This window comes from Petaurus breviceps, unplaced genomic scaffold (genome assembly GCF_028583685.1).
Source record: "Petaurus breviceps papuanus isolate PSGF00001 unplaced genomic scaffold, PetGlider_PUasm1.0 90895, whole genome shotgun sequence".
Taxonomy (NCBI): Eukaryota; Metazoa; Chordata; class Mammalia; order Diprotodontia; family Petauridae; genus Petaurus; species Petaurus breviceps.
The window spans coordinates 1,655,187-1,680,506 of record NW_027187372.1 but is presented as its reverse complement, the minus strand read 5'-3'; the positions used below and the strand labels follow the sequence as shown (position 1 = coordinate 1,680,506).

Genomic DNA, 25,320 nt, shown 5'->3' with positions numbered 1-25,320 from the left:
TATCTATATAGAGCCTACTCTGTGAGGTAGGCACTGTCATTATCCCCATTTTACAGTTGAAGAAACTAAGTCAGACAGAGGTTAAGTGACTTGCCCAGGGTCACACAGTTAATGAGTGTCCTAGGTTGGGTTTGAACTCTTCTGGCTCAACAACCTATTATGAAGCCTTCATAATAATACAATCCAATCTCTTGTATTTACAGATGAAGAAAGTGAAACACTGAGAGAATCATTCATCCATACAAGAATTCATTGAGTACCTACTCTTTGCAATGTTAAATATGAGCTGACTATTTGGAATCCCCCTTTCCCCTATATTATTATCTGTTTCATTTGCCTAGATCGTGGCAAACTATTATCACATAAAGTAGCCAGCTCTGGACCTTTATTTCTATGTAGTTTTTAAAAGAAATATAGCTACATATAAATATATCTATAATAATGCAGGAAAACCTGCAACTCTGGAACCCTTACAGGCTGAATCAATATCTCAAGTCTTTAAAAAAAAATCTTACTTAAGATTTTATTTTCCCCAATTACATGTAAAAATGATTTTAACATTCTTCCCCCCCCAATTTTGAGTTCCAGATTCTCTTCCTCTCCTCCACCCCCCCCATTGAGAAGGCAAGCAATTTGACATAGGTTATACATATGTAGTCATGCAAAATACATTTTCATATAATTCATTCTGTGAAAGAAAATGCAGACAAAAAACATGAGAAAAATAAAGAAAAAGTATTTTTGACCTGCATTCAGGTTCTACCAATTCTTTCTCTGAAAATGGACAGCACCTTTTATCCTAAGTCCTACAAAATTGTTGGATCATTGCGTTGCTGAGAATAGCTTAAGTTATTTATAGTAGATCATCATACATTATTGGTATTACTATTTACAATATTTTCCTGCTTGTTCTCATTTCATTTTGTTCATATGTTTCTATGTTTTTCCATGAGCATCCTTCTCAACAACTCTTAAAGCATAATAGTATTCCATCACATTCATATACCACAACTCGTTCAGTCATTCCCCAATTGATGGGCATCCCCTATTTTTCAATTCTTTGCCCCCACTAAGAGCTACTATAAATATTTTTGTATACATAGGTCCTTTTCATTTTCTTTTTATCTCTTTGGGATGCAGACCTAGTGGTGGTAATGCTTGGTCAAAGGGTATGCATGGCTTTATAGACCTTCGGGCATAGTTTCAAATTGCTCTACAGAATGGTTGAATCAGTTCATAACTCCTCCAACAGTGCATTAAAATGTTATTTCTCCCAACTCTCCTCCAACATTTGTCATTTTCCTATTTTGTCCTATTAGCCAATCTGAGAGGTATGAGGTAGTAGCTCAGAGTTGTTTTAATTTGCATTCCTCTCATCAATAGTGATTTAGAACTTCATTTTTTTTTTAATATGGCTATGGATAACTTTGATAACTTTGTCTCAAAACTGCCTATTCATATTCTTTGACCATTTATCATTTGAGGAATTTGACTCAGTTTTCTATATGTGTGATAAATTAAATCTTTATCAGACAAACTCACTGTAAATTTTTTTTCACAGTAATGATTACTATGTATTTCCCTTTATCCTGTTTCCCCCCATTTATCCTTCTCTGTCTGTCTGTCTGCCTCTCCTTCTTTTACCCTGTCCATTCTCAAAAGTGTTTTGCTTCTGACTTCTGCCTCCTCCAAATTGTCCTCTCTTCTATCATTCCCCCCCCCCCCCCCATGTATCCCCTTCCCTTCCTACTTTCCTGCATGGTAAGATAGATTTCTACACTCAACTGAGTGTGTATGTGATTCTCCCTTTGAGCCAATTCTAAAGAGAGTAAAGTTCATGTGCTCTGCTTCCCCTATTTCTCCCTTCACTGTAAAATCTTTTTCAGGCCTCTTTAATGTCAGATAATTTATCCCATTCTACCTCTTCTTTTCCCCTTCTCTTAGTGCATTCTTCTTTCTCATACCTTAATTTATTTTTTTTTAGATAATTATACCATCCATTCAACTCACACCTCTGCTTTCTGTCTATGTATACTCTTTCTAACAGCTGTAATGATGAGAAAATTTTTAGGAGTTATAAATATCATTTTCCCATGTAGGAATATAAACTGTTTAACTTTATCAAATACCTTATGATTTCCCTTCCCTGTTTAACTTTTTATGCTTCTTTTGAAATCTTATATTTGTAAGTCAAATTTTCTATTTAGCTAGCTCTGGTCTTTTCATCAGGAATGCTCAAAGATCCTCTATTTCATTGAATGTCCATTCTCCCTCTCCTCTGCCCCCCAACAAAGGATTATACTCCATTTTGCTGGGTAGGTGATTCTTGGTTGTAATCCTAATTCCTTTGCCTCTGGAATATTTTATTTGAAGCCCTATGATCCTTTAATATAGAAGCTGCTAAATTTTGAGTTATCCTCACTGTGACTCCATGATATTTGAATTGTTTCTTTCTGAATGATTGCAATATTTTCTTCTTGACCTGGGAATTCTGGAATTTGGCTATAATATTCCTGGCAGTTTTCATTTCATTCTGGTGTCAGGGAGTTGGAAATTGGGAGGATGCCCAACAATTGGGGAATGGCTGAAAAAATTGTGCTATGTGATTGTGATGGAATGCTATTGTGCTATAAGAAATGATGAGCAGGATGCTCTCAGAAAAACCTGGAAAGACTTGCATGAGCTGATTCGAAGTGAAATGTATCATGTACAGAGTACCAGCAATACTGTAAAATTATCAGCTGTAAATGAGTTAGCTATTCTCAGCAAGAAAACTCTTAAGGACTTATGATGAAAAATGCCATCTATCCCCAGACAAAGAACTGATGATGTCTGAATACAGATTAAAGCATACTTTTTAAACTTTATTTTTCTTGATTTTTTGGGGGGGGTCAAGATCTATATTTTCTTTCATAATATGACCAATATGGAAATATGTTTTGTGTGACTACATAATATAACCTTTATGGTACTACTTGTCTTCTCAATGAAGGGGGTGGGAAGGGAGGAAGGTAGAGAATTTGGAGCTCAAAGTTTAAAAAATGAATGTTAAAAATTGTTTTTCCATGTAATTGGGGAAAATAAAATACTAAATAGATTTAAAAAACAAAACAAAATGACCATATTTATGAGCATACTGTCAAAGTAAAATATGAGGTGAACAATGTCATATTGTGTCCTCATAAAATTTTGTGAGAAAAATTACCACTCCTCCATCAATATGGGACTTAATCTTTGTCCCAAAATTTAACATGTATTTATAAATATAACATGAATATCATTATACATAAGATAAAATAAACTTGCTTTCACAATTTTGAGTTTCATCTTTTTCAGATAAAGTCCCAATCAATCTCCCCCCGTCCCTCTCCCCCCCAACAAACACAGACATCGTTTACTATGAAATGTTGGTCCGTATTTTAAAAAGTGGAGTCATATAAATATCCTTTTCCCAGTACCAATCATCCTGGGATAATGAGGACCTTCTGTGCATTTACAGAGTGATATAGAAGCCTTTGTACACATTGAAGGGGAAAAAAAGATTTTTATGGGACTATTGTAGCACATAAATGCTCTAATCTCTGCCCAAGTCCCTCTCAGTGCATATGGCATTACCTCTGAGTTACTAGTTAAAGATGACGTCAGCTCCTAAAGTAAAGATTGTGCTACAAAAACAAAATAAGGAAAACTACATTTTAACTACTTTGGCTCTATGGAGAGAAGAGCTTGGCTAGGTCCTAGATTGAACTGGTTCCTAGAACAAGGAAACATTTGCCTGATAAAAATTTCACTGTCTTGGGAGACATATGAGAGGGGCCTTTCTGCAAGAGGAGAGGCCTTTGTTCTATATTTCTACCCTGTCTTTTACTTTCTACAAGTCTCCAACCTTGATTATCTCTTCTATTTTTAGCACAGGCTCATGAAAAATATATGAAATGCTTTCTCCTGGGGCTTTATAAAACAATATTATTAGCTCCTTAGAGAAGAACAGGGCCCCTTCATAATTCCTACAAAGATGCAAATTTTCCCAGCTTTTGCTATTTGGCTTAAAGCCAGGGACTTGGTTTTAAATCTAGGCTCTATTATTTACTACTTCTGTGATCTTGGGTGATTCACCTCCTTTCTGGGTTTTAATTTCCCTATCTGTAAAATGAGGGGTTAGATCCAATCTGCTCTAAATGCTGCAATACTAATGAAGCCCACTTTTTTCTGCTCTTGCAGAAGCTAACCCTAGTTTGCAGAAAACATCCTTAATGAGCATACCACGCTTTGTAGAATGAAAGTATTACTGAAAAGTCACTAGCCCATTGGTGGGCTAGTGGTTTGTAAAGAAGACTGGGGATATCTCACAGAAGTCCACAGAAACATGAAGGAAAAAAATTAATATTTAAAAATGCCTGGCCTAGATGACTCAGGATCATTGATAGCATATAAGCAGGAGGAGATTTGTTTATATAAGATTGGACTGAAAAAAAAATACTGCAGAAAGTTCTTGATTATAACATTCATATTATAATCCCCTGCCTGGGTCACAGGTATAGAGGATTAAGAGCGGATTTCAGTCTCAAGGGTTGCTAATTGGACAAGGCTAATTGGCCACTGAAAAAATATGATAAAAACAATAAAAAATCTAAATGAGCAGAATTCAGGTTTCTGAAGGTGAAAACAAAGTGATTAAGAGTCATCAAGGGCAAAGCAAATGCCTTTTCCTGACCACTTATTGTTATAAGGATTGGAATTACCCAAATGTGGAATGACCTGCCTTGAGAGGTAGTGGGACCCATTCACTGGGGATCTTCAAAAGAAGGTTGGAAGGCCACGTGTTGATGATAACAGAGAAGGGATTCTTGTTCACGATTGAATTAGACCTGATGCCCTTGAGGTCTTGTCCAACTCTGAGTTTCTGTGAAATCTTATGTATCACTGAAGGCCCAGCTCAAACTCCAGATCATCCATGAAGCCCTCCCTCTCTCCTCCACACAACCAGAGATGAAGTTTGGAGAGGGAAAGATTATTTCACTCTGTATTCCTGGTAAAAATGGCAAAGGATTATTGTTATTCAAGTGCATAGAAATTAAACAGCAAGACCGGAAGTTCACTGGGGGCAGGGCCTGTCTCCCATGCCACTTTGAATTTCTCATATTACCTATTAATTTGTACTAAGTAGATGCATAATAGGGCAATTAGGTGGCATAATGGAAAAAGCACAGTGTCTGAAGTCAGGAAGACTCCTCCTTTTGAGTTCAAATATAGCCTCAGGCACTTACTAGCTGTGTGACCCTAGGCAAGTCACTTAACCTTGCTGTCCTCAGTTTCCAAATCTGTAAAGTGAACTGAAGAAGGAAGTGGCAAACTACTTCATTATCTTTGCCAAGAAAACTCTGGGGTCACAAAGAATTGGATATGACTGAATACCTGGTATATGATAAGTATCTTTTGGTTGTATTTTTGAGTAAAGGCTTCATGTTAAATACAGGTCTAAGAAACAATTAAGTGGTACTGTGGGTGGAGTGCCAGACCTGGAGTCAGGAAGAAAGATCTGAGTTCAAATCTAGTCTCAGACACATCATATTGTGATTCTGAGCAAGAGTCTTTTTGACTCTTAGTTTCCTCATCTGTAAAATGGGAATAATCATAGCATTTATCTCCCAGGCTTGTTGAGAGGATCAAACAAAGATATTTGTAAAGTGCTTAGTACAGTGCCTGATACATAGCAGGCACTATATAAATCTCACTCCAATCCCGCATCAAGGAGTGAAGGTGATCATGGGTTCACAAAGAACATGTAAGTAGAGTGTAAGCACTGACAGTTCCTACTGAGGTCAAAAGGTTTTGAGTTTGGGCCTGCAGCAGATTAATAACAACAACAACAACAACAATATCTAGTATTTATATAGCACTTTATGTTTGCAAAGCATTTTACAAATATTATCTCATCGGATCCTCTAACAACACTGGGAGGTGGGTGCTGTTATTCTCTCCATTTTTCAGATGAGGAAAACTGAGGCAGACAGAGGTTAAGTGACTTGTCCAGGGTTACACATCTAGTAATTATCTGAGACTAGATTTGAATTCTGGTCTTCCTAACTCCAGGTCCAGTGCTCTGAGCACTGTGTCAGCTCACTGCCTATGTCTTTCATCCAACAGCCAACCACAATAAGTTTGGAAAAGCTCACCATCACTTAAGCATTGCCCACAATGTAATGACAGTGAAATTACATATTATATATAGTTATTTGCTCCTTGTCCAGTTACAAGTTTCTATCTTCCCTGGAGCCTAGCAGAATCTCCATATTGAAAGGGACCTCAGAGGTCATTTGGTCTAAGTTATTCCTGAATAGGAAGTCAGTCTGCAACTAAAGACTCAGTGACCCCAGTCTTCCACAAGCTTGTTCTACTTCAGAGCACCTCTAATTGTTGGGAAGTTTTTTCATATGTTGAGTCTAAATTAAATTAATCTTTATGTGGTTTCCTCTCTCCTTCCTAGTTCTGCCTTCTATGGCCAAGGAAGTTTGACTAATCCCTTTCCCACCTTACAGCCCACTGATAACTTTACAATGCATGTCAATACCTTTGTACTTAAAACCCTCTTCTACAAAAGGGCTCTTCTCACATACTGGAAAATATTAATCTTATCTTCTAGAATCTTCTTTTCTCCAGGTGAAATGTTTCAATTTCCTTCAAATGATCCATATGGCATGAACCCAATGCTCTCCACCATCTTGGCTGCCCTCCTTTGAACTCTTTCCAGCTTATCAATATCCTTCATAAACTGGCATCTAATGCTGAACACAATCTTCCTGGTCAGAATACAGAGGAACTGCATTGCTCCATTTTTGGAAGCTCTACATAAGAGAAATCTCTTATGTAGAGAAAGATTGTATTAATTTTTTTTGGCTGCCATACTACAGTGCTCACTTATATTGAACTTGCACACCATTATAATGTCTAGGTCTTTTTCACAGAAAGATTAATGTATAAACCATTCTTCCTCCATGTTGTATTGGTGAAGTTGATTTTTTGTACCCAAGTGAGTATGACTTTACATTTACCCTTATTTAATTTAATCTTAGTAGATCCTATTCAATGTTCCAGCCTGCCAATATCTTTTTGGATCCTTACTCAGTCATTCCTTGTGTTAGTTATCCCTCCCAGCTTTGTGACTTCTCTAAATCATGGATAAAAATGTTAAATAATACAAGACCTGCTTCAGATCTCTAGGGCTCTCCATTAGAGACCTCCCTACAAGGTGACCCTGGGAGAGTTAATGCTATTCTTTGAAGGAAGAGAACAAGCATTTATTAAATGCCTACTATGTGCTAGGCATTTAACATATATAATCTCATTTGTCTTTCACATAAACCCTGGGAGGTAGGTACTATTATCTCCCCTACTTTACAGGTGAGGAAACAGAGGCTAACAGAAGTTAGGTGACTTGCCCAGGGCAAAATAGCTAGGAAGTATCTGAGACTAGATTTGAACCCATATTTTCCTGACCCCAAGTGTAGCATTTATCAACTAAGCCACCTAGCTTGCCTTGGCCAAATAACCAATTCTGAATCTATCTAACTGTATGATCATGGTGGCCAAGCCATGTCTTGATTCCCTTAAAAAAAACCTCATTTATGATTAGTAACATGGGGAATATACAAGACAGGTCTTCCTGACTCTGGGCCTGGCACTCTCTATCCATTGCACCATTGTGTTTACATAGTTGTTTGCATATTATCTTTCCCATGAGACTGTGAGCTCCTTGGGTACAGGGACTGTCTTTTACCTTTTTTTTGTATCTCCAGCACTTAGTTGAATGCCTGGCACATAGTAGGACCTAATAAATAGGTGTCAGCTGACTGCCTGATTTTCTCTCTCCACTCTATCCTCCAACACTGCTGCCAAAATGATATTCCTAAAGCACATGTCTGACCATGCCACTCCACTACTCTATAAACACCAGTGGCTCCCTATTACCTCTAGGGTTAAATAGAACCTGCTCTTTGGCTTTTGAAGCCCCTTGCAATCTGACTCCAACCTACTTTTCAGGTTTATCATATATTGCTCCCTTTATATAGTTATTCTGCAGTCTATTCAAAGCGACCTCCTCTCTGTCTCTCACAAACAACATTCCAACTCTGGCCTCCATACCTTCACATTCCCATGCCTGGAATCTAATGACTTCTCACCTCCTTCTCTTAGAAGTTAGTTTCCTTCAAAGTTTAGCTCAAAGACCACCTCAAACACGAGGCCTTTCCCGAACCTTACCCCTCCCCATAAGCTAATTATTATTCCTCCCCCACCAATTGACCTTGTATTTATTTTGCATATACTTGTACATTTATGTATTCTCCCTTGTCTTTGAAGGCAGGGAGTGTTTCACTTTCTATCTTTGTATCAGTCAAGTTGTTTGATTAATTGATAAGAAAGCTGCCTACATCCGCATGTTATTGATTAGAATATTAAACAGGATAGATCTAAGAGTTCTACCATCCTCTATGCGGGATCTTCCAGAATGACCAAGATTCGCTAATCAGTACTCTGCAAAATGAACATGGTCATTTTAACTAACCACCAATGCCCTTAATAGTACTATTATCTAATACTTTATTTTCCCCCAGTTACATGTAAAAACAATTTTTAACATTTGTTTCTAAAACTATGAGTTCCAAATTCTCTCCCTTCCTCCTTCCCTGTACCCCCTCCCTCATTGAGAAGGCAAGTAATTCCATATAGGCCTATACATGTGTAGTCATGCAAAACATTTCCATATTAATCATGTTGTGAAAGAAAAATTAGACCTCCCCCCAACCGAAAAAAATTTTTCCACCTCTAAGTTTTTAATACTCTAAAATGTAATTGATCTGTGTTGTGTGCTGGCTGAGGATGGTCTGTGACTGCTGACAGATGCAGCCTAAAAGCTCCAGGAGCAACTTGATTTATGTTCAGGCAGATGCCTCCTCATAGGATTTTTTTTAGATTGAGGTGAGATTTTAGAGGTTATTGATTTCAACCCTTTTGTTTTAGAGATGAAGAGATTGAGGTCTAATGATATTAAGTAATTTGCAAAAGGTTGCACAGCTAGTTCGCAAACCCAATAAGAACCAGGTCCAGTTCCCAGCTTTTTGTTATCCTCACTATTGATAATAATATGATGCTACATCCATTTTTTAGGTGTATTTCAAATTTAACTTCTCTATCTTTTGCCTGGGCTGTTTATGGGAAGAAGTATCTGTTAACAATCTTTTCCTTTGAAATAGATAAAGGTCGGGCCGCTAGGTGGCGCAGTGAATAGAGCACCGGCCCTGGAATCAGGAGGCCTCAGACACAGCACACACACGAAAAACTAGCCGTGTGACCTTGGGCAAGTCACTTAACCCCAACTGCCCCTTCAAAAAAGCAAAAAAAAAAAAATCGATAAAGGTCTTAAAACTGTTTCTAGTTCCTTAATTGAATTTTATAATTTGTAGATTTAAATTATATGCAGGGCAGAACCATGAAATTATGAAATGAAGAATAAAATTACTTTTATCTTTGTGCTGACAAACTTTACTCCAGTTTAAAGTTTTTTATCTTATAACCTCTACTTCCTTCCCCCAAAACATTTATAACTCTATTCATTATCTTTTCTGTTAAAATCAAAGCTATTCACTTAGGTCCTCACCAGACCTCTGGCCTTATTCCACCCACATTTGCTTTTTTGATTGTCTTGCTAATGTATTCTATCCTCAACTAATCTCTAAAGTTTTTATCTACACTGAACAGTTTTATCTCCCCCCAAATTTAAAATTTACCTTAAAACCAAACCACTCCAAGAAATCTACCTAGATAAACCAAGGAAAACAATACCAACTTCCATTCAAAGCATACTCAACCATCTTAATCTCATTTCCCCTAAATTTATGACTATTAGCTTTATACTGTATTGACTGGGTGCATTACAATATGTGTTACCTAGCTTCTAAGAGGAGGCAACAGTGGATGTCTCAATGGATGTCTCAGTGGATAGGGCCTTGGACCCTGAGTCAACAAGAACTGAATTCAAATTTGAACTCAGATACTCATTAGCTGTGTGACCCTGGACAAGTCACTTAAGTTCTCCTTAGCTAAATTCATTGGAGAAGATGACAAACCACTCCAATGTCTTTGGCAAGAAAATCCCTGGACAGCAATGGTGTGCCATGGTCCACAGGGTCACAAAAAGTTGGATGTGACTGAACAATAACAAAGCTTCAATAAAGCAATCCCTTTATTACTGTTTCCTTTTCTTCCTCAACACAGAATCTATACCAAACTTTCTTTTCTCTCATGAAGCCTCATACACCTCCACTTCCTTCCTTCTCTCTCAGTTAAAGGACCCCTTATTGCTTGAGAAAATTAAGACTATTCATCCAGACAGAGCTCCCTCTTCTCAGTTTCTCTTAATCTCAAACCCTCTTTTACATCTTCCCACTCTCATTTCTAGTCTCTGGCAATGACAGGACTCCCCCTGCTTTTTTTTTAAATCAAGCTAACACTTCTACATTTGTCCTCTATTCCATTCCTTTCCATTTTCTCCAGCAAATTGCCTCCAATATAATCTCTACCCCTCTCCAACTCACATCCTTCTCTAAGTTTCAGATTCTCCCTATCTACTAGTCCTATTGCATTCAAACATATTTATCGTTTAAAAACGACAAATCAATTTAAACAGATCCTAGCATCCCCTTTATCCCCTATTGCCCTATTTCCTTTCCATCTCCCTTTTTCAGCCAAACTAGAAAAAGCTATCTACACATAGTGGCAATTTTTTTTTGTTGTTATAATATAGTTCCAAATTATCTCTCTTCCAACACCACACTGGAGAAGACCACTATTTGACACAGATGTGTGTACTTTTGTAGTTGATTTGAATATTTATAATTTTTAATATTTATAATACTCAGAATGGCTTAGTCTTTTAAAGAGTGTCAAATCTTGATGTGTGCTGCATTTGACACCACTGCTAACCCTCTCCTGCTGGACACTGTCTCCTCTCTGGATTTTTGTGACAATCTCTCCTTGTTTTCCTATCTTTCTAACCTTTTCTTAGTCTCCTTTGCAGGCAGCTAAGTGGCATAGTGAAAACCTTGGTGGAAATCTTTCCTCAGGCACTTACTAGTTGTATGACCCTGGGTGAGTCAGTTTATCTGTCTACCTCAGTTTCCTCAACTGTCAAATGGGGATAATAACAGCACCTGCATCCCAGGGTTGTTGTGAGGATCAAAGGAGGTATTTTAGTGTTCAGTATAGCAGGCACTGAATACATGCTTGTTCATCTCCCTTTCTCTTCATCATCTATTTCAGGCTTTCTAAATGTGGACGTTCCCCAAAGTTGTCCTGTCCTGTTGTCTCTCTCCCCCCTCTTGGTGACTATTGCTTCTACATTAAATATAAACTCCTTGGTTTAGCCTTTGAACCCCCTGACAATCTAGCCTTATTTACACATTACTCCACACTTCCCACACTCTCTGTTCCTCCTAACACTCTATCCCCTGTCTCTGCACCTTTGCTCTGCCCCCCATACCTGGAATGTACTTCCCTCCACACCTCCAACACACAGAATTCCCCTCTCTCTTGGATGCAGCTTAACCATGACCTTCTAGATGAAACCTTCTCTCTACTACCAACTGCTAGTAACCTCCTTCCTAAACTATCTTGAATTTAACTTTTTTTTGTTTATATGTTTAATTGTGGTCTCCTCTGTTTGAAAGCAAATTCCTCAAGAGTTGGGATTGTTTCATTCTTTGTATTTGTATCCTTAATGACTGGCACACAGTAAGTCCTTAATAAATGCCTGCTTGCTTAATCTAAATAAAATGTAAATGCTGTAAAAGGGAGGACATCAGGGATACAATAAGGAAGATTTCTTTGGAATGAGTACACCATTTTTTTTTTTATTTTAGAATGAACCCTTTATTAAAAACACCATGTGGCTGATCAGGCCATGTGGCGGGCTGAGCCGGCACCACCCATGTCTCAGGTACAGTAAGAGCAGCAGCAGCCGGCCCCACCCATGTCTCAGGTACAGTAAGAGCAGCAGCAGCCGGCAACAGCCGAGTACACCATTCTTTTTTTTTTTTTAATTAAGCAATCGGGGTTAAGTAACTTGCTCAAGGTTACACGGCTAGTTATTTCTAGGTGTGGTGCTAAGTATCTGAGCTCGGATTTGATCCAGGTCATCCTGACACTGGAGCCGGTGCTCTTACTTGCTGAGCCACCTGGCCACCCTTAAGCAATTGGGGTTAAGTAACTTGCTCAAGGTTACACGGCCAGGTGTTTCTGGGTGGGTGCTAAGTGTCTGAGCCCGGGATTCCATCTCCAGCAGGTCTTCTCAACACTGGAGCCAGTTCTCTTACTTGCTGTGCTACCTGGCCGCCCCAGAGTACACCATTCTTAAAGGAGCCATTAGGTGTGACAGTAAAGTGACAGGAATAAGGCTAGAAACTACAAATACTCATTTTTCAAGTATGGAACTGCTGAAAAATGTATAAAAAACGCAACTCCACGATTGTAAACTCCAAAGCTGCTTCTTTTTCTGAAATTCTATTGCCATATTTGTGGTCTGTCTCTAGTTACCAACCAACAAAGTAATGGAAAGTAAATGGAAAACTTCCCCACTGAATTTTATTCCTCTCCAAATAGACTATGGTCCAGCCACACTAATCTAATTATTATTCATGGCAAATATATTACATCCTCCATTTCCGTGTTTTTACATTGGATGTTTCTCGTGTTTGGAATGTTTATTCTCCTCACCTCTCATTAGAATCCTTGGCTAGACTCAGCTCAAATGCCATCTTCCATAGACGCTTTTCATTCTGTATGAATCTTGTATACCTATTTATAGACATGTTATCTACCCCATTAGAATCCAAGAGGATTCTTTTTGGCTTACTTTGTACCCTCAACCATTCACAGTGTCTGGCTTATTAAATGTGCTTATTAAATGGTCATTAGTTGTCCAAGATATTTTCAAGGATTAAAAACTACTTGGGCCTTAGGTGTCTTTCAGAAAGCATTAATATTGATGTTTCTTAATCTGAATAAGAGACTAATGTAATTCATAATCAAGGGGGGAAAACCATCCCCAAACAATCATATTGCCACCTCATTCATGAGCACTGATAAATGAAGTTGAATTCAAAATTTCCCAGACAAATATAACTTTTACTTTAAATACACAAAATCAGTCAAACAAAAGTTAGTGATTATCGTCCAGTTTATTAGGGACCTGATTTTACAATGTACTTTTTTTCTTCCAAAATAAAATCTTTCATTAAAAAAAAGAAAAAAAGAGACCCAGATTTTCTCAACTATGTTGGATTAGAAGAAGGCTGTTCTTGCAGTTTTAAACACAGAACTGTGTAGAGGGCTGCAATGAGCTTACACGTAATTCATTTTAAGACTTTAAGATGTAATCTTCAAAAAGACCAATCAGATGTATCTTGTAAAAGTTCCGAATTAGGGTGATACATCTTTTGAAAGGAATACTGTCCACTACAATCTGACAAAAATCAGTAAAAAATGGTATTTTTATTTCTTTCATCTATGGACAGAAATGTAAGGTTTAAGTTAAATACTGAACAAGACTCTTTTTTTTCCTCTTGGCAGAAATTACTGGATCATTTCTAAGACAAAAATGGCATCCATAAGTTTGGGTGGGGATGGAGTCCAGTAAGGAAAAGGTATTGGACTAAGTTTCGTGTGAGTAGATTGGAAAGTTTGTTCTAGTGAAGAGGTCTTGGTTTATATGAAAAAAAAAAAGGTGAAAATTAACAGAGCCACTAATCTTTCTCCACTTTGTGTGTACGTTCATGCCTCCTCATAGTGCCTGACTCAGTAAAGGAATGACCACAATAAACACAAGAGTATGGCTTCTCTCCAGTATGGATACGTTGATGGCGTTGTAGTGATGACAATCGGGTAAAGGTCCCACCACACTCATCACAGTAGAAAGGACGTTCTCCCGAGTGTGTTTGTTGATGCCTTTTCAACCTGAGCAGCTGGATAAAGGCCATGCCACATTCCTGGCATATGTATGGCTTTTCCTGCCGGTGGATTATTTTGTGTTTGGAAAGTAGATTAGGTTTGCGAAATCCCTTACCACAAGTTTGACAGACATAAAGTCTGAGCTCCTCCCCTCCTGGCTTTTGGTCATTTGAAATCTGCTTATCTGGATCAGCCTCATGTTCACTTTGGTGATTTGTACAGCAGGGGTCCTTCATAGTACCATTTCCTAAAACCACCTTGGAGTGTTCAATTTTGTGAACATTTCGCAGATGTCGCCATACATCTGCTGTACAGATGAATCCTTTGTCACACTCTGGGCATTTATGTGGCCTATCACTAGAGTGGATCAACTTGTGCATGTGCAAATTAGCAGCACGAAAGAATTCTTTGCCACAGACGGGGCAGCAGTAGGAATGTTCAGCGATGTGGATCTGTCTGTGTTCCTGTAGTCTAGCTAGATTCCGGAAAGATGTGCCACACTTCCTACATTGGTAAGGGAAAGATTCCCTGGAGATAGGCTCAAGGTCTTCGTCAAATGTGCCAACGAGGACGATGTTTTCATCATCCTCACTAAGCTCTCCCTGAGCTTTTTCTGGGTTATCAGAGAAAGAAAGAGCTGAGTCTTCACCCTCACACTGTAAGTCAAAATTAGTACTGGAGTTGACAAAAATCCCTGTGGTTTCACACCGTTTTTGGTTGTAGGTTTCATAAGTTTCCTCATCTTCACACTGCAGTTCCACTGGGAGTTCTTGCTTACATGAGGGTCCTGCAGAGTTGCAGGATGGCCTAGAGGGTAGAGAAGGATTTTCTTGTTTTTGTAACTGGAGGATGGATTTATGACTCGCCTTTTTAGAGCTCAGGCTTGTGTCATCAGAACACTCTTCTGCTGAATCCTGGGTGTCACCATCTGATTGCCAGTCCACCTCTACATCCATTCTGTGCTGCTGCTGGTCTTGAGAGCCTGAAAGACCACAGTGACTTACATCCTTACAGGATGGACGTGGGGCATCTTCACTTCAGCTTCCAGTTACTCTATGGAGGGAAAAGATTGAACAAAGTTCAAACTCTAGTCTAGAATTGAAAATCCTTTATAATCTGACTCTGCTGATGCAAATCCATTATTTTTCAATGTGGACCCTTTGAACCAGGTAGGAAGATTTTCTCACTGTCCTTTCCTGCCTTCACACCTTTGTACAAATTGTACCTTTCTCCTTCTTTTTCTTCATTCCAACTGTGCCTATCCTTCAGGATCTAGCTTATGTAAACCTATGATGATTTCCTCAACTGCTCTCTATCTTACATTGAATTCTACCTTCCATTAACTCCTGCTGCATTTATTTCCTATATATCACTAATTTGGTACTTAAAACACTTTGTATACTTCTAGAATGGTTCATGTATATATATATTTTTTTTCCCTGTCTTTCTAAAATAAGCTACTGAAAAGCAGGTATCATGCCTTGCAGGTCAAAATGCACCTGCTTAGTACACTATGGGCACTGCTACATACATAGTGTGCACTGCCATTCATGGAGTAAGCATTACCATGCATGTAGTAGGCTCTATGTAAAATGTGCAAAAGCAAAAGAACATTTAAAGAATTCAACTAAAAGTAACAGTTTTGCCTTTAGTTTAAAATGAAACAGGTACAAGGATGAGAATATTCTACCTTTGATCTTATAATTACAGTAACAGCAAGAAATATTCCGACTTTCAACTTCCCCAAATCATTAAAGAGCTATTCTGTTTTTTATATTAATTTTATTTTATTCTCATTATTTCTTCAGATTTACATTAGATTTCAGTCCTACACTTCTCCAATGGTCTTAACACATCCTTTAATAATAGGTTTCTCCCCCCAGATATTCCAGGTTCTCCATCCAGATTGATCTTTGCAAACCAATTCTCTGCATATCAACAAACAGTCCTTCCAGATCTAGAATGCTAAGCAGCAGCAGCCTTTCCTCACATTTTCATTTAAAAGTATCCTGACTCTTTGGAGGCTCCAAAACATGTGATTTTTAATTATGTGCTGAAGTTACCCAATATACTGCAATATATACTGATTTATGATCTTTAATCCATTCATTTTAAAGGCTATGACACCAAATAGATGCCTTGTACCCCCCACTCTAGTTAGTTGTTGATCAGAGTCAACAGAAAGACTCCCTTGGAGGTCCACTCTTGGGCAAGAAAGCATAGGAAAAAAGAAGAAACACACATAAAGTCTGCTTCTACTCTACAACTCTCTAGCTACCAAGGCAGCAAAGCTCTCTGTACTGGTGACAGTGAACGGGATCACTAAAGGAAGAAAGCTTCATCTCATCAGTATCCGTCTTGTTATTATGAGGGTGAAATAGGTGAGTGAGTGTGTGTGGTATGTGTGTGCATGTGTGTGTGGTATGTGTGTGTATGCGTGAGTGTGTGTGGTATGTGTGTGTGTGGGTGTGTGGTGTGTGTGTGTGTGTGTGTCTGTACTGGTGAATTTGGGGAGTGGGAGAAAGTTAAGCTCAAGTCCATTTGCTAGTAAAAAACAATATGCTACTCCTCTGGTCTATGCAGTCATGTGGAGAAACTATTCATGACATCATTGAGCCATATTGCCTCGTTTGTTAGAATAACAATACTCTCCTTTTTTCTCCTTTTCTCTCACACATTCAGTCATTCAACAAAACACTCATTCAATGACCAGCATGTAAAGAGTAAAGCGTTAAGCATGGGGGATGGGGAGTGCGTATACATAACACGGCATACCTGTGCACATTTACCACGGATTTTGCTCTTGATGAGCTTACAATATAATTGGGGCTGGGGGCTTTAACTCATTTGGCCACAGATGCTTCAATTAGTTAAATATGATCTTCCCAGACACTCAAAATACTGGACACACTAGTATATGAACTATCACCACTAGGGTTTTCTAGCAACTCAAGTCTTCATGTTTTCAAATTCATATTTTAAAATGTATTTGGGAAAATTATATAAATTGAGAATTTAAAGAATAGGGATTTTACATAGTGATTCCTAACTTTTTTTTTCACACTAGTGAATATTTTTATCAGGCACTGGTATGCTTTCTGGCATTCATGTGAGTAGCAATCAATATTATTGATCTCAAAGGCAATATGCTGAGAGCAACTACAAAATACAGTTGAATGCTATTAGATCGTCTACATACTAAGCCTGAATAGTAAAGAAACCTTGAATGTCCCTTATTTCTTCTCTCTCAAGCAATACTAAGAGAAGATGAATAACAATAATTAAATGAATACAACAATCAAAAGGAAAACTAAAAATCAAACAATTAAATTTAGTTCCAAGAAAATATGAGCAGCTAGGTATTGCAGTGGACAGAACAACAAGCCAAGAGTCAGGAAGACCTGAATTCAAATCTGCTTTCAGATAGCTTTGTGACCATGGGCAAGTCACCTAACCCTGCTTACCTCAGTTTCCTCATCCATAAAATGAGCTGGAAAAGGAAATGGTAAACTGCTCCAGTATCTTTGCTAAGAAAACCCCAAATGAAGTCATGAAGAGTCAGACACAACTGAAAGACTGAACAACTACAAACACATATCCCTCAATACAGAAGAGGAATTTTCCTCAATATTAATGTCATATTCTAGTCCACAATGCCCCCACATCCCTTTTTGATAACATTTTTTTGTCCCACTTTTTTTTATCCATATTCCTTTCTCTCTCATATGGCTAAGTTAATGTTGCATTTACCAAAATGCAACAAAACCTAGAATCCACATGAAAAGTGAGATATTTGCAAATAGAGATCTGTTTCAACATAACATTCACCTTCCCACTTTCACAATATAAATGTTAACTAATTTTAAATGAGTAACTGTTCGATGAGCAGGATGCAGGGCTCGAATTTTACTTTCACCTGCTTTGGGCAACTCCTACGTATTGTCTCTTTCCCAAAGATTTAAATGGGGAAAGCTTACCCATAAGTTTAAAAAGATAAAGCTATGAAAGTACATAGTTTTACATGTCAAATTCCATTACAATTTTCATATCAGACTGTCATGCCCCAGATGATGGTCCACTTAATTTCAAGGAACATTCAAACAATCGAAGTTTTGGGAGTGATTATTCAGTAGCTAATTATTCAGTTTGAATCTTCTAATATTCTAGTGGCTGCCTATTGTGGGAGAATATACTGTTCATGAGTACTTCATCAGGAGACCAGAGGAAGATGTAAAATTTAAATCATTTTTAAAAATGTGTTAGAAGGTCTGATAAAAAAGAGAAAAGATAGGAAAAAAGGTAGGAATTATAGTCAAAAAGAGCTATAATAATTTGTGGATTATGATAATGGTGATAAAGGAGATTATACTATCTATAGTACAGCAGTTTTCACTGCTGTTACTCATTACTATGTATATAATTAAAAGAAGGTTGCCTAACTACAACAAATAAGACAAGAAAACTCCAAAGCACTCATCAGCCTTCTGACATCAAGTCAATTCAACAAAATCTTCTGAAGAGTTTCTTATATTTATAAGTTATAACAAAATTTGACCTACTACATAGAGTTCCAGAAAAATGCCATGGTACATTCATTTCTGAATCATTTCTTAGCTTTTGCCAAAATTAAAATAATGGGTCTGGCAAAGAAGTCTCCATCTCATCTTATAGAAAATAACTTACTAAGTTCAACTCATTTCGAAGGCTATCTTCTCCAGAAGAAAATGAAGGTTCCCTTTTTGCACCAATTTATATGAAGAAGCTATCTAAAAAATCAACAAAGGAAGCAGTGGTACAGTGGATAGAATCTGCGTTTGGAGTCAGAAGATCCATGATGAAATCCCAGCCGTCACTGTGACCTCGGACAGGTCACTTTACCCCTCTAGGAACCTGTTTCTTCACTCAGGTGGACTAGATCATCTCTAAGGCCTCTTCCAGTTCTATAATTCTTTTTTTTTTAAGCAATCAGGGTTAAGTAACTTGCTCAAGGTTACACGGCCAGTTATTTCTGAGTGTGGTGCTAAGTATCTGAGCCCGGATTTGATCCCCAGGTCATCCCGACACTGGAGCCGGTGCTCTTACTCGCTGAGCCACCTGGCTGCCCCAGTTCTATAATTCTATTGCAAAAAACTCCTACTTCTAAGAACAGAAGATGGATATGCAACTAGAGAACCAGAAGGGAAGTCTGTGGGTCTTGATGTCTAATGAGAATCTCTATTCTACTTCAGCAATGAAGACAAAAATTATTTTTGGCACTTGGAGTTTTTTTCAGCGAATAATTCCTATACATAGGCCCTACTGATGGATGAAAAAAAAAATCCCTATGTCTTAAGAAATTCTGATGATTTCCTAATGAAGTAATTTCCAAATGTCCTTCAGAGAAAAAGTTGATGTAAGATGATTAATTAACTATAAAATATTTAATGATAAATCAACTAATCCAATGGGTATTATATGTAAAATTAGAGATTTAAAAATATATACAGAGTGACACAATTGGTTTTTCTACTTCAGAGTCCCATGAAATGAATGGATAAGTGAAATTCTGGTAGGAGACAACTTTTACAGGAAGTAACCAACCAACCTTCAAGGCTGAATCTTTTCAGAAAAGGTATTAAATCAGCAGATAAATGAATCTAAGTTATTCTTCAGGTAATCAGGGAATATTTTAGTGAGAGCATAAAGCTTACTTTCTGAGATCATTGTTATGGAAGATAACTGTCTCCTATAAACCATTTCTTGGTACTACTAATAGAGACAGAATCCTATGTCAGGGCAATATTAAGTATGGTTCAACATGAAGATTTTTCAAGGTAATTTTTATACCATGAAACAGTAGGGATAGATCTACTTAGGCAATTTTATCTTCCATAAAGTTTGCATCCTAAATTCTTTTTATGGAAGGGTCATTACTTAAAGATTTAAGACTAATACATAATGAAGTATCCCAATTTTGCCTTCAATTCAATCATGCTGCTGGTGGACAATGTATATCCAGCAAATATATTCAGAAACATTCTTATCCTTGCATTTAAACAGTGTTTCCTAGAAGTCTTCCTAGAACAGAATGCAGTTTCCATTAATTAAAAATTTTTTAACAAATTGTTCCCAATGTTTCAAGTTCTGCTTAAATTTTGAAAGCTGAGTTTTTTTTTTCCACTGAGTAACTGCAATGATCTTTCAATATCAATTTTATTATTTTAAAATGGAATCCTTTTTTTCCTCCATTCTAATTCCCATCAATCACAAATAACCCAGAACATATATCAAACCTGCATCAAATCTCTAATTTCAGATGTGGTCATTTTATATCTATACTGCATAAAGATCAAAACTAAACTACTTTACATATTGTCCTCAGAAGTCTTTGCTTTCTGAGGCCACTGGAAGCTAGGAGAATGGGGAAAAGAAGTAAAACAGAAATAGGGCAGTGTAGGAATCATAAGAAATGCTAGGAAGTCAAAAGAAAAGCCAAACCTAACACTATACCACTCTTGACTGTTGCTGCCATTTCAGTGCTATTTGTACATTTGCAACACACATTAAAACCATTTTCTACCTTTTGGTGGTTGTCAGATTTCAGTGAATCATTCTCAGAATGGTACCCACACTCTGACGTGTAGTCTAGAATGTGCTGTGATGAGTATCAGTATATCTCTTAAAATAAAAATGTCCCATTAATTCCCCAAACTGTTGTCATGTCTCCTGTGGTACATAAAATTACTTAAGTGAGAATTATGAAGAAAACAATTTCTTTGCTTTATTTGGTTGCGGAAATTTATTCTATGGGTTGAGTTAAATACAGGGACAAAATTATGGGTCAAAAAAGTATTGATATGGTCAAAAGAAAAAGTGAGGAAGAAAAAAGGACTTGGCTACTCTATAAACAACATTATCATCAGACTATGAATAATAATTTCATTTTTTGAAAACCAGATCCCTGTTAAGGTACCCTATTCCTAAAACAGAGATAAGTAGCTAATTGTATCACATGAATATGTTAGACCTAATGCTATTTCTTTTTGTTGTTGTTGTTTTAAACTGTGTCTCCTGAGATGGACATATTTGAACCATGTTTTTCAAACCTCTGAATAGTATCAGAGCTAACCAAATAACTGACGTTTACAGGGCTGGCCACATTTTATATGAATGATCTCATTTGTGATTCACAACGACTCTGTGAGGTCAGTTCTGTAAGTACGATTATCTGTTTTAAAGAGGAAGAAACAGAGACACTGAGCAATGATGTCATAATCTTGGGATCATAAATTTGGAACTGTGAGGAAATGTAGAGGTCTTCAAGTCCAACTCCCTTCATTTTACAGAAGAGGAAACTAAGGCTGAAGGACATGTAATGATTTGTCCAGTTACCAAGATATGAAGGAGAGAGAGGATTCAAACCCAGGGCCTGACTCCAAACCCCATGCTCTTTCCTCTCTCCTACTATGCTTCCTTTATCACCATTATCATCTTCATTATTATTATTCACATTTAACTAAAATAATGATGCAATATATACACACACACAAATATGTATCTCACTTTTAATCAAACAGTTTATTATATTAAGTACTTCACAGGGCTTCTGAACACTTCATCACTGAGAAAAGCCATCTCTGTGACACCAGTATTCTTCAGGTAATGTTTTGTAAATCGTGGAATACCATGAAGTCAGAAGAATCAAAATGATAAATAAATAATCCAAATAATCCAAAATGCAACAGAAAGACGCACGGTGCAACTGCCTGTTACTAACAAAGATTAGTTGCAAGGAGTAGTATAAAAGGCAAGAATAAGGATGTTGGATAAGTGGGTCACCTGAGGTGTGGAAAGAAGGCTCCATGTAGAGTCAGAAGGCCAGAATTCAAACACTAGTTCTCTTCCCATTTACTAGTCACCAGTGTGACCAGAACTCGGGGAGTCGCATTCCCTTTCTGGGGAGCAGTTTCTTCACCTGTAAAACAAAGGAGGCTGAATTAAATAACATGCAAAGTCTCTTTTAGCCTTGAGTCCTTGAATATATGCAAATGGACAAACAACCTGAGACATCTGTAGCCCTCCAAGACACTGAAGAACAAAAATGCCTCAAATGCATTGGGTAGATCTGCGCAGGGATTAAAGGAGACTGTGAAGAAGAATCTTACAAGATGGGATGACATAGAGGAGTTACAATCTGTTTGAATATATATACACACTAATAAAGTCACGGATTTTTCAAAGTATCAAAGAACCTATAATACAAAAAAAGTTAATATTTCTTCATTCTCAAGCTATGGTGTATCACTGACCTCTTACTGTAATGTGTTTAATCTTGTGAGTTCCAGAACCCAAAGCTGGGTGGGATGGTGATACAATAGTTAAGAGAGACAATCTAATTGGCTGAAACTACACATATGGTAGAGTTTGACCACAGGGCAGAAAGGCCTAAAAGCCACAAGGGTTCAGTGGTACAATGCCTGTTAAGGCCCAGGGATCCTTATGGTACACTAGAAGATTGGATGGTAGTACCTGAGTGCAATGACAAGAGAGAGAAGGGTCCCGTCTGACTGGCAGGACTGTCGGGAAGGGAGAGATAGGAAGGGGGAACAAGGATTCTGAATTCTCTCTCCTGCAAGGAGTAGCAGGGTGGGCTGTGTCTTGCCACGAGGCGGCAGTAATGGAAGCAATGGTGGGAAGGTTTAAGGGGGTATCTCCTCCAGGAGTTCTGGAAGTTACAGTCACCAAACAGGAAAAAACTGAAGATTAGAGAGCTCAGGGAACATTACAGAACTTCTGCCTTAAATCCTGTACCAAAATTCTCAAATACTGGCTGCTAATGTGGTACTAACAGTCACAAAATGATTCAATAAACATTCACCATGTCTATGAGAGTTTGAGGACAAAGTGAAACCCATTCATTCAAAGGTACTACAAACCTACCACTGAAATAAATCTCTTCCACGTTCCCATTAAAGCAAGAAGCTGAAACACCTTTATGATTATGAAGTTCAGAGTTAGAATAACCTGATGAGGAAACTGAAGGCCAGAGAAGTCTTTGTCAAGGTTGCACATGGAACCAGCAGGGGAGCAAAATGGATCTTCAGGTCCCTTTCATCCAAATCCAGGGGCCATGACTCCAAGGCGCAGCTTCACCCAGTGGGCACAGGTGGTGAGGGTTCAGATTAACCAGCCCTCCTGGGGTGACACTCCACTAATGCGGCTGGGCACACGTGAGCAGTGTTAGATCGGCGGTACTATATATAATGCAAATGTAAAGGTCTGAATATATCCCTATCTGATCAGCCGGGCGCGGCTCCTGGAAAGCCCAACATCCAGGGGTTAGAACTGAACAAAGCAGTAAGAGCAAAAGCATTTGGCCCGTGCGTCCTTCTCTAAAGTCTGGGGTCCCAGCAGTGCCCACCCCCCGCAGCTGCCTCACACCGGCCAGACGGGTCCCACCACCCCTCCCGAGCCGTCGGGCAGAGGGGGTAAGGGGTAAGCCCCCTGATTCAGCACCACCAGATTCTGTGGGTAGAAGGGATGCTTTGGAGCCCGCCAGACCCAGATTCAAATCCTGCCTCTGACACTTGGCACTCAGTCTCCTCCCCGGACTCTAACTGTCCAAGGTCATCTTCACCACCTTTTCTCTGCCTGACCTCTGTAACATTTTTTATACCTCTGATAATGCGTCCCGGCAGCGCTGGCGCGCCACGCCGCGATCACCAGCGGGGAAGCCGCGGCCCGATAAAGGACGGCGAGCCGTGGGCAGCCTCCGGCCTCGGGCCCCTCCCTTCTCCCTCGGCCCCCGGAATCGCCCGTCTCGGGAAGACAGGCCCCTCCTGCTTGGGCTCCGCACCCTGCCTGGGCCAGGCTGCACGGCGGGGCAGACTCCGACTTAATCCCCACTCTAGGTCACACCAGCCCCTCCCAGCCATTCCCCCAGATTCCCCAAACTCCGGGACCTGTGGCGGCGTCAGGCCGCTCCTTAAACCTGAAGGGAGGATGGAGCGCAAGGGAGGTGTACACGAGTGACGTCATGCCCGAGGCGGGCGGGGAGGATTGGAACCCAGGCCCCACTGCTCTCTGCAGTGGGGGCGCTGGGGAGCTCGATGGAATTCCGCGCCCGAACTCCCCCAGGACTCGCCTCCTCCGTCCCGCCGCTTCACCCCGGGCGGTAAGGGGCAGGCCTCGGAGAGCGCCACGGTCCCCTGCAGAGCGGCCCGACCTGGGGCGGGGGCACCCGCGAGAGAGGGAGGGTACCTGCTCAGTTCTGCGGTTACTGGGCGGCGGCTCCGCCCGCCTCCTCCTCCTGCTCCGCCTCCTTCTCTCTTCATCCACCTCCTCCTCCGCCTCCTCCCTGCTCCTTGCCCGTAGGCCGCATAGCTCTCCTCCGGAGGAAGGAGGAGGCGGCTAAGCTAGACACCCTCACAGGCCGCCGAAGAGGGGCCAACCGCTGCCATCTTCCACCCCCGACCATGAAGGAAGGAAACAAAACGAGGCCCACCCCCCGCCCCGACCCTGACAGACAAGCCCGCCAGCCAACCCAAAGCCAGTTCCCGCCTCCGCCCCCACCCACCTCCAAGTGGCGGCCCTTCCCTCCGCCCTCACCACGCCCCTTGTCGACCGAGGGCAATTTAACCCTTACCCCGCCGCCTCAGTAATTCAACAAAACAAGCCACGCCTATGGACCCGCCCCTGAAATCCTTCGTCTCTTGTGAGTGGCTCAGCCTTACAGCAATTCAACCACAAGGCTCCTCTTCTGGAGGGTGGCCCCTCCTGCCAGCAGGCTCCGCCTCTTCTGGGTGGTAGCTCGGCCCTCAGTAATTTAATACTATTCTGTATTAAACGTTCTGCCTCCAAGCTCTCCCCACTACGAAATTAAAGTCTCCACCTCTTGTAGGTAACTCCGCCATCTCTATAATTAACAATAAAGGTTCCGCTTCTTATGGGTGGCCTGCACTCAGTAATTCAGCAGTAAAGTTAAGAGGCGGATCTTCGATGGGTGGCCCACACTTCCACAATTCAGCTTTCCTCGCCTCTGGGCGTGCCTCTTGGTATCGCCTCTCCCGATGGGTTATTCTTTCTTTCGCAGGGGGCCCCCTCCTCCTTAGTAATAAAGGCTTCGCCTTTGCCTCGCCCCCCCAACTGTGAGTAGCCCCGCCCCCTAAGTAATTTAGCAATAAAGGATTCCCCTCTCGGCCTCACCCAAGAGGTGGGAGAGAGTCTGGAGGTAGATCCACGTTTCCAGTTTCCCTGTGGGTCTGGGATTTCTCAGTCCTGTATGGGTCAGGCCCGGGTTCTGTAAAGTCAGGTGGGCTGGACATTCCATCTCTTGCCTCT

General features: G+C 39.7%; 1 protein-coding gene across 11 annotated transcripts; it reads right to left on the bottom strand.

The window, feature by feature from the left end:
* Window positions 1-13,213: 13,213 nt before the first annotated feature.
* On the bottom strand, window positions 13,214-25,054 carry LOC138150971 (zinc finger protein 501-like). 11 transcript variants are annotated; one of them, XM_069074378.1, is made up of 5 exons: window positions 24,125-24,251; window positions 23,005-23,234; window positions 22,042-22,105; window positions 21,820-21,955; window positions 13,214-15,054 (listed from the first exon to the last, which is right to left on the bottom strand). In XM_069074378.1, exon 5 carries the CDS (start codon window positions 14,955-14,957, stop codon window positions 13,797-13,799), a length of 1,161 nt encoding a protein of 386 aa, XP_068930479.1. In that variant the 5' UTR covers window positions 14,958-15,054; window positions 21,820-21,955; window positions 22,042-22,105; window positions 23,005-23,234; window positions 24,125-24,251; the 3' UTR covers window positions 13,214-13,796. The 11 variants fall into 11 exon arrangements, with proteins under 11 accessions (XP_068930479.1, XP_068930475.1, XP_068930474.1 ...); XM_069074374.1 differs by lacking the exons at window positions 22,042-22,105; window positions 24,125-24,251 and adding an exon at window positions 24,626-25,054; XM_069074373.1 differs by lacking the exon at window positions 22,042-22,105.
* Window positions 25,055-25,320: the final 266 nt, after the last annotated feature.

Bases quoted from the DNA above. Each gene is read 5' to 3' on its own strand.
- LOC138150971 (XM_069074374.1), bottom strand. From the start codon at position 14,957: ATGGATGTAGAGGTGGACTGGCAATCAGATGGTGACACCCAGGATTCA.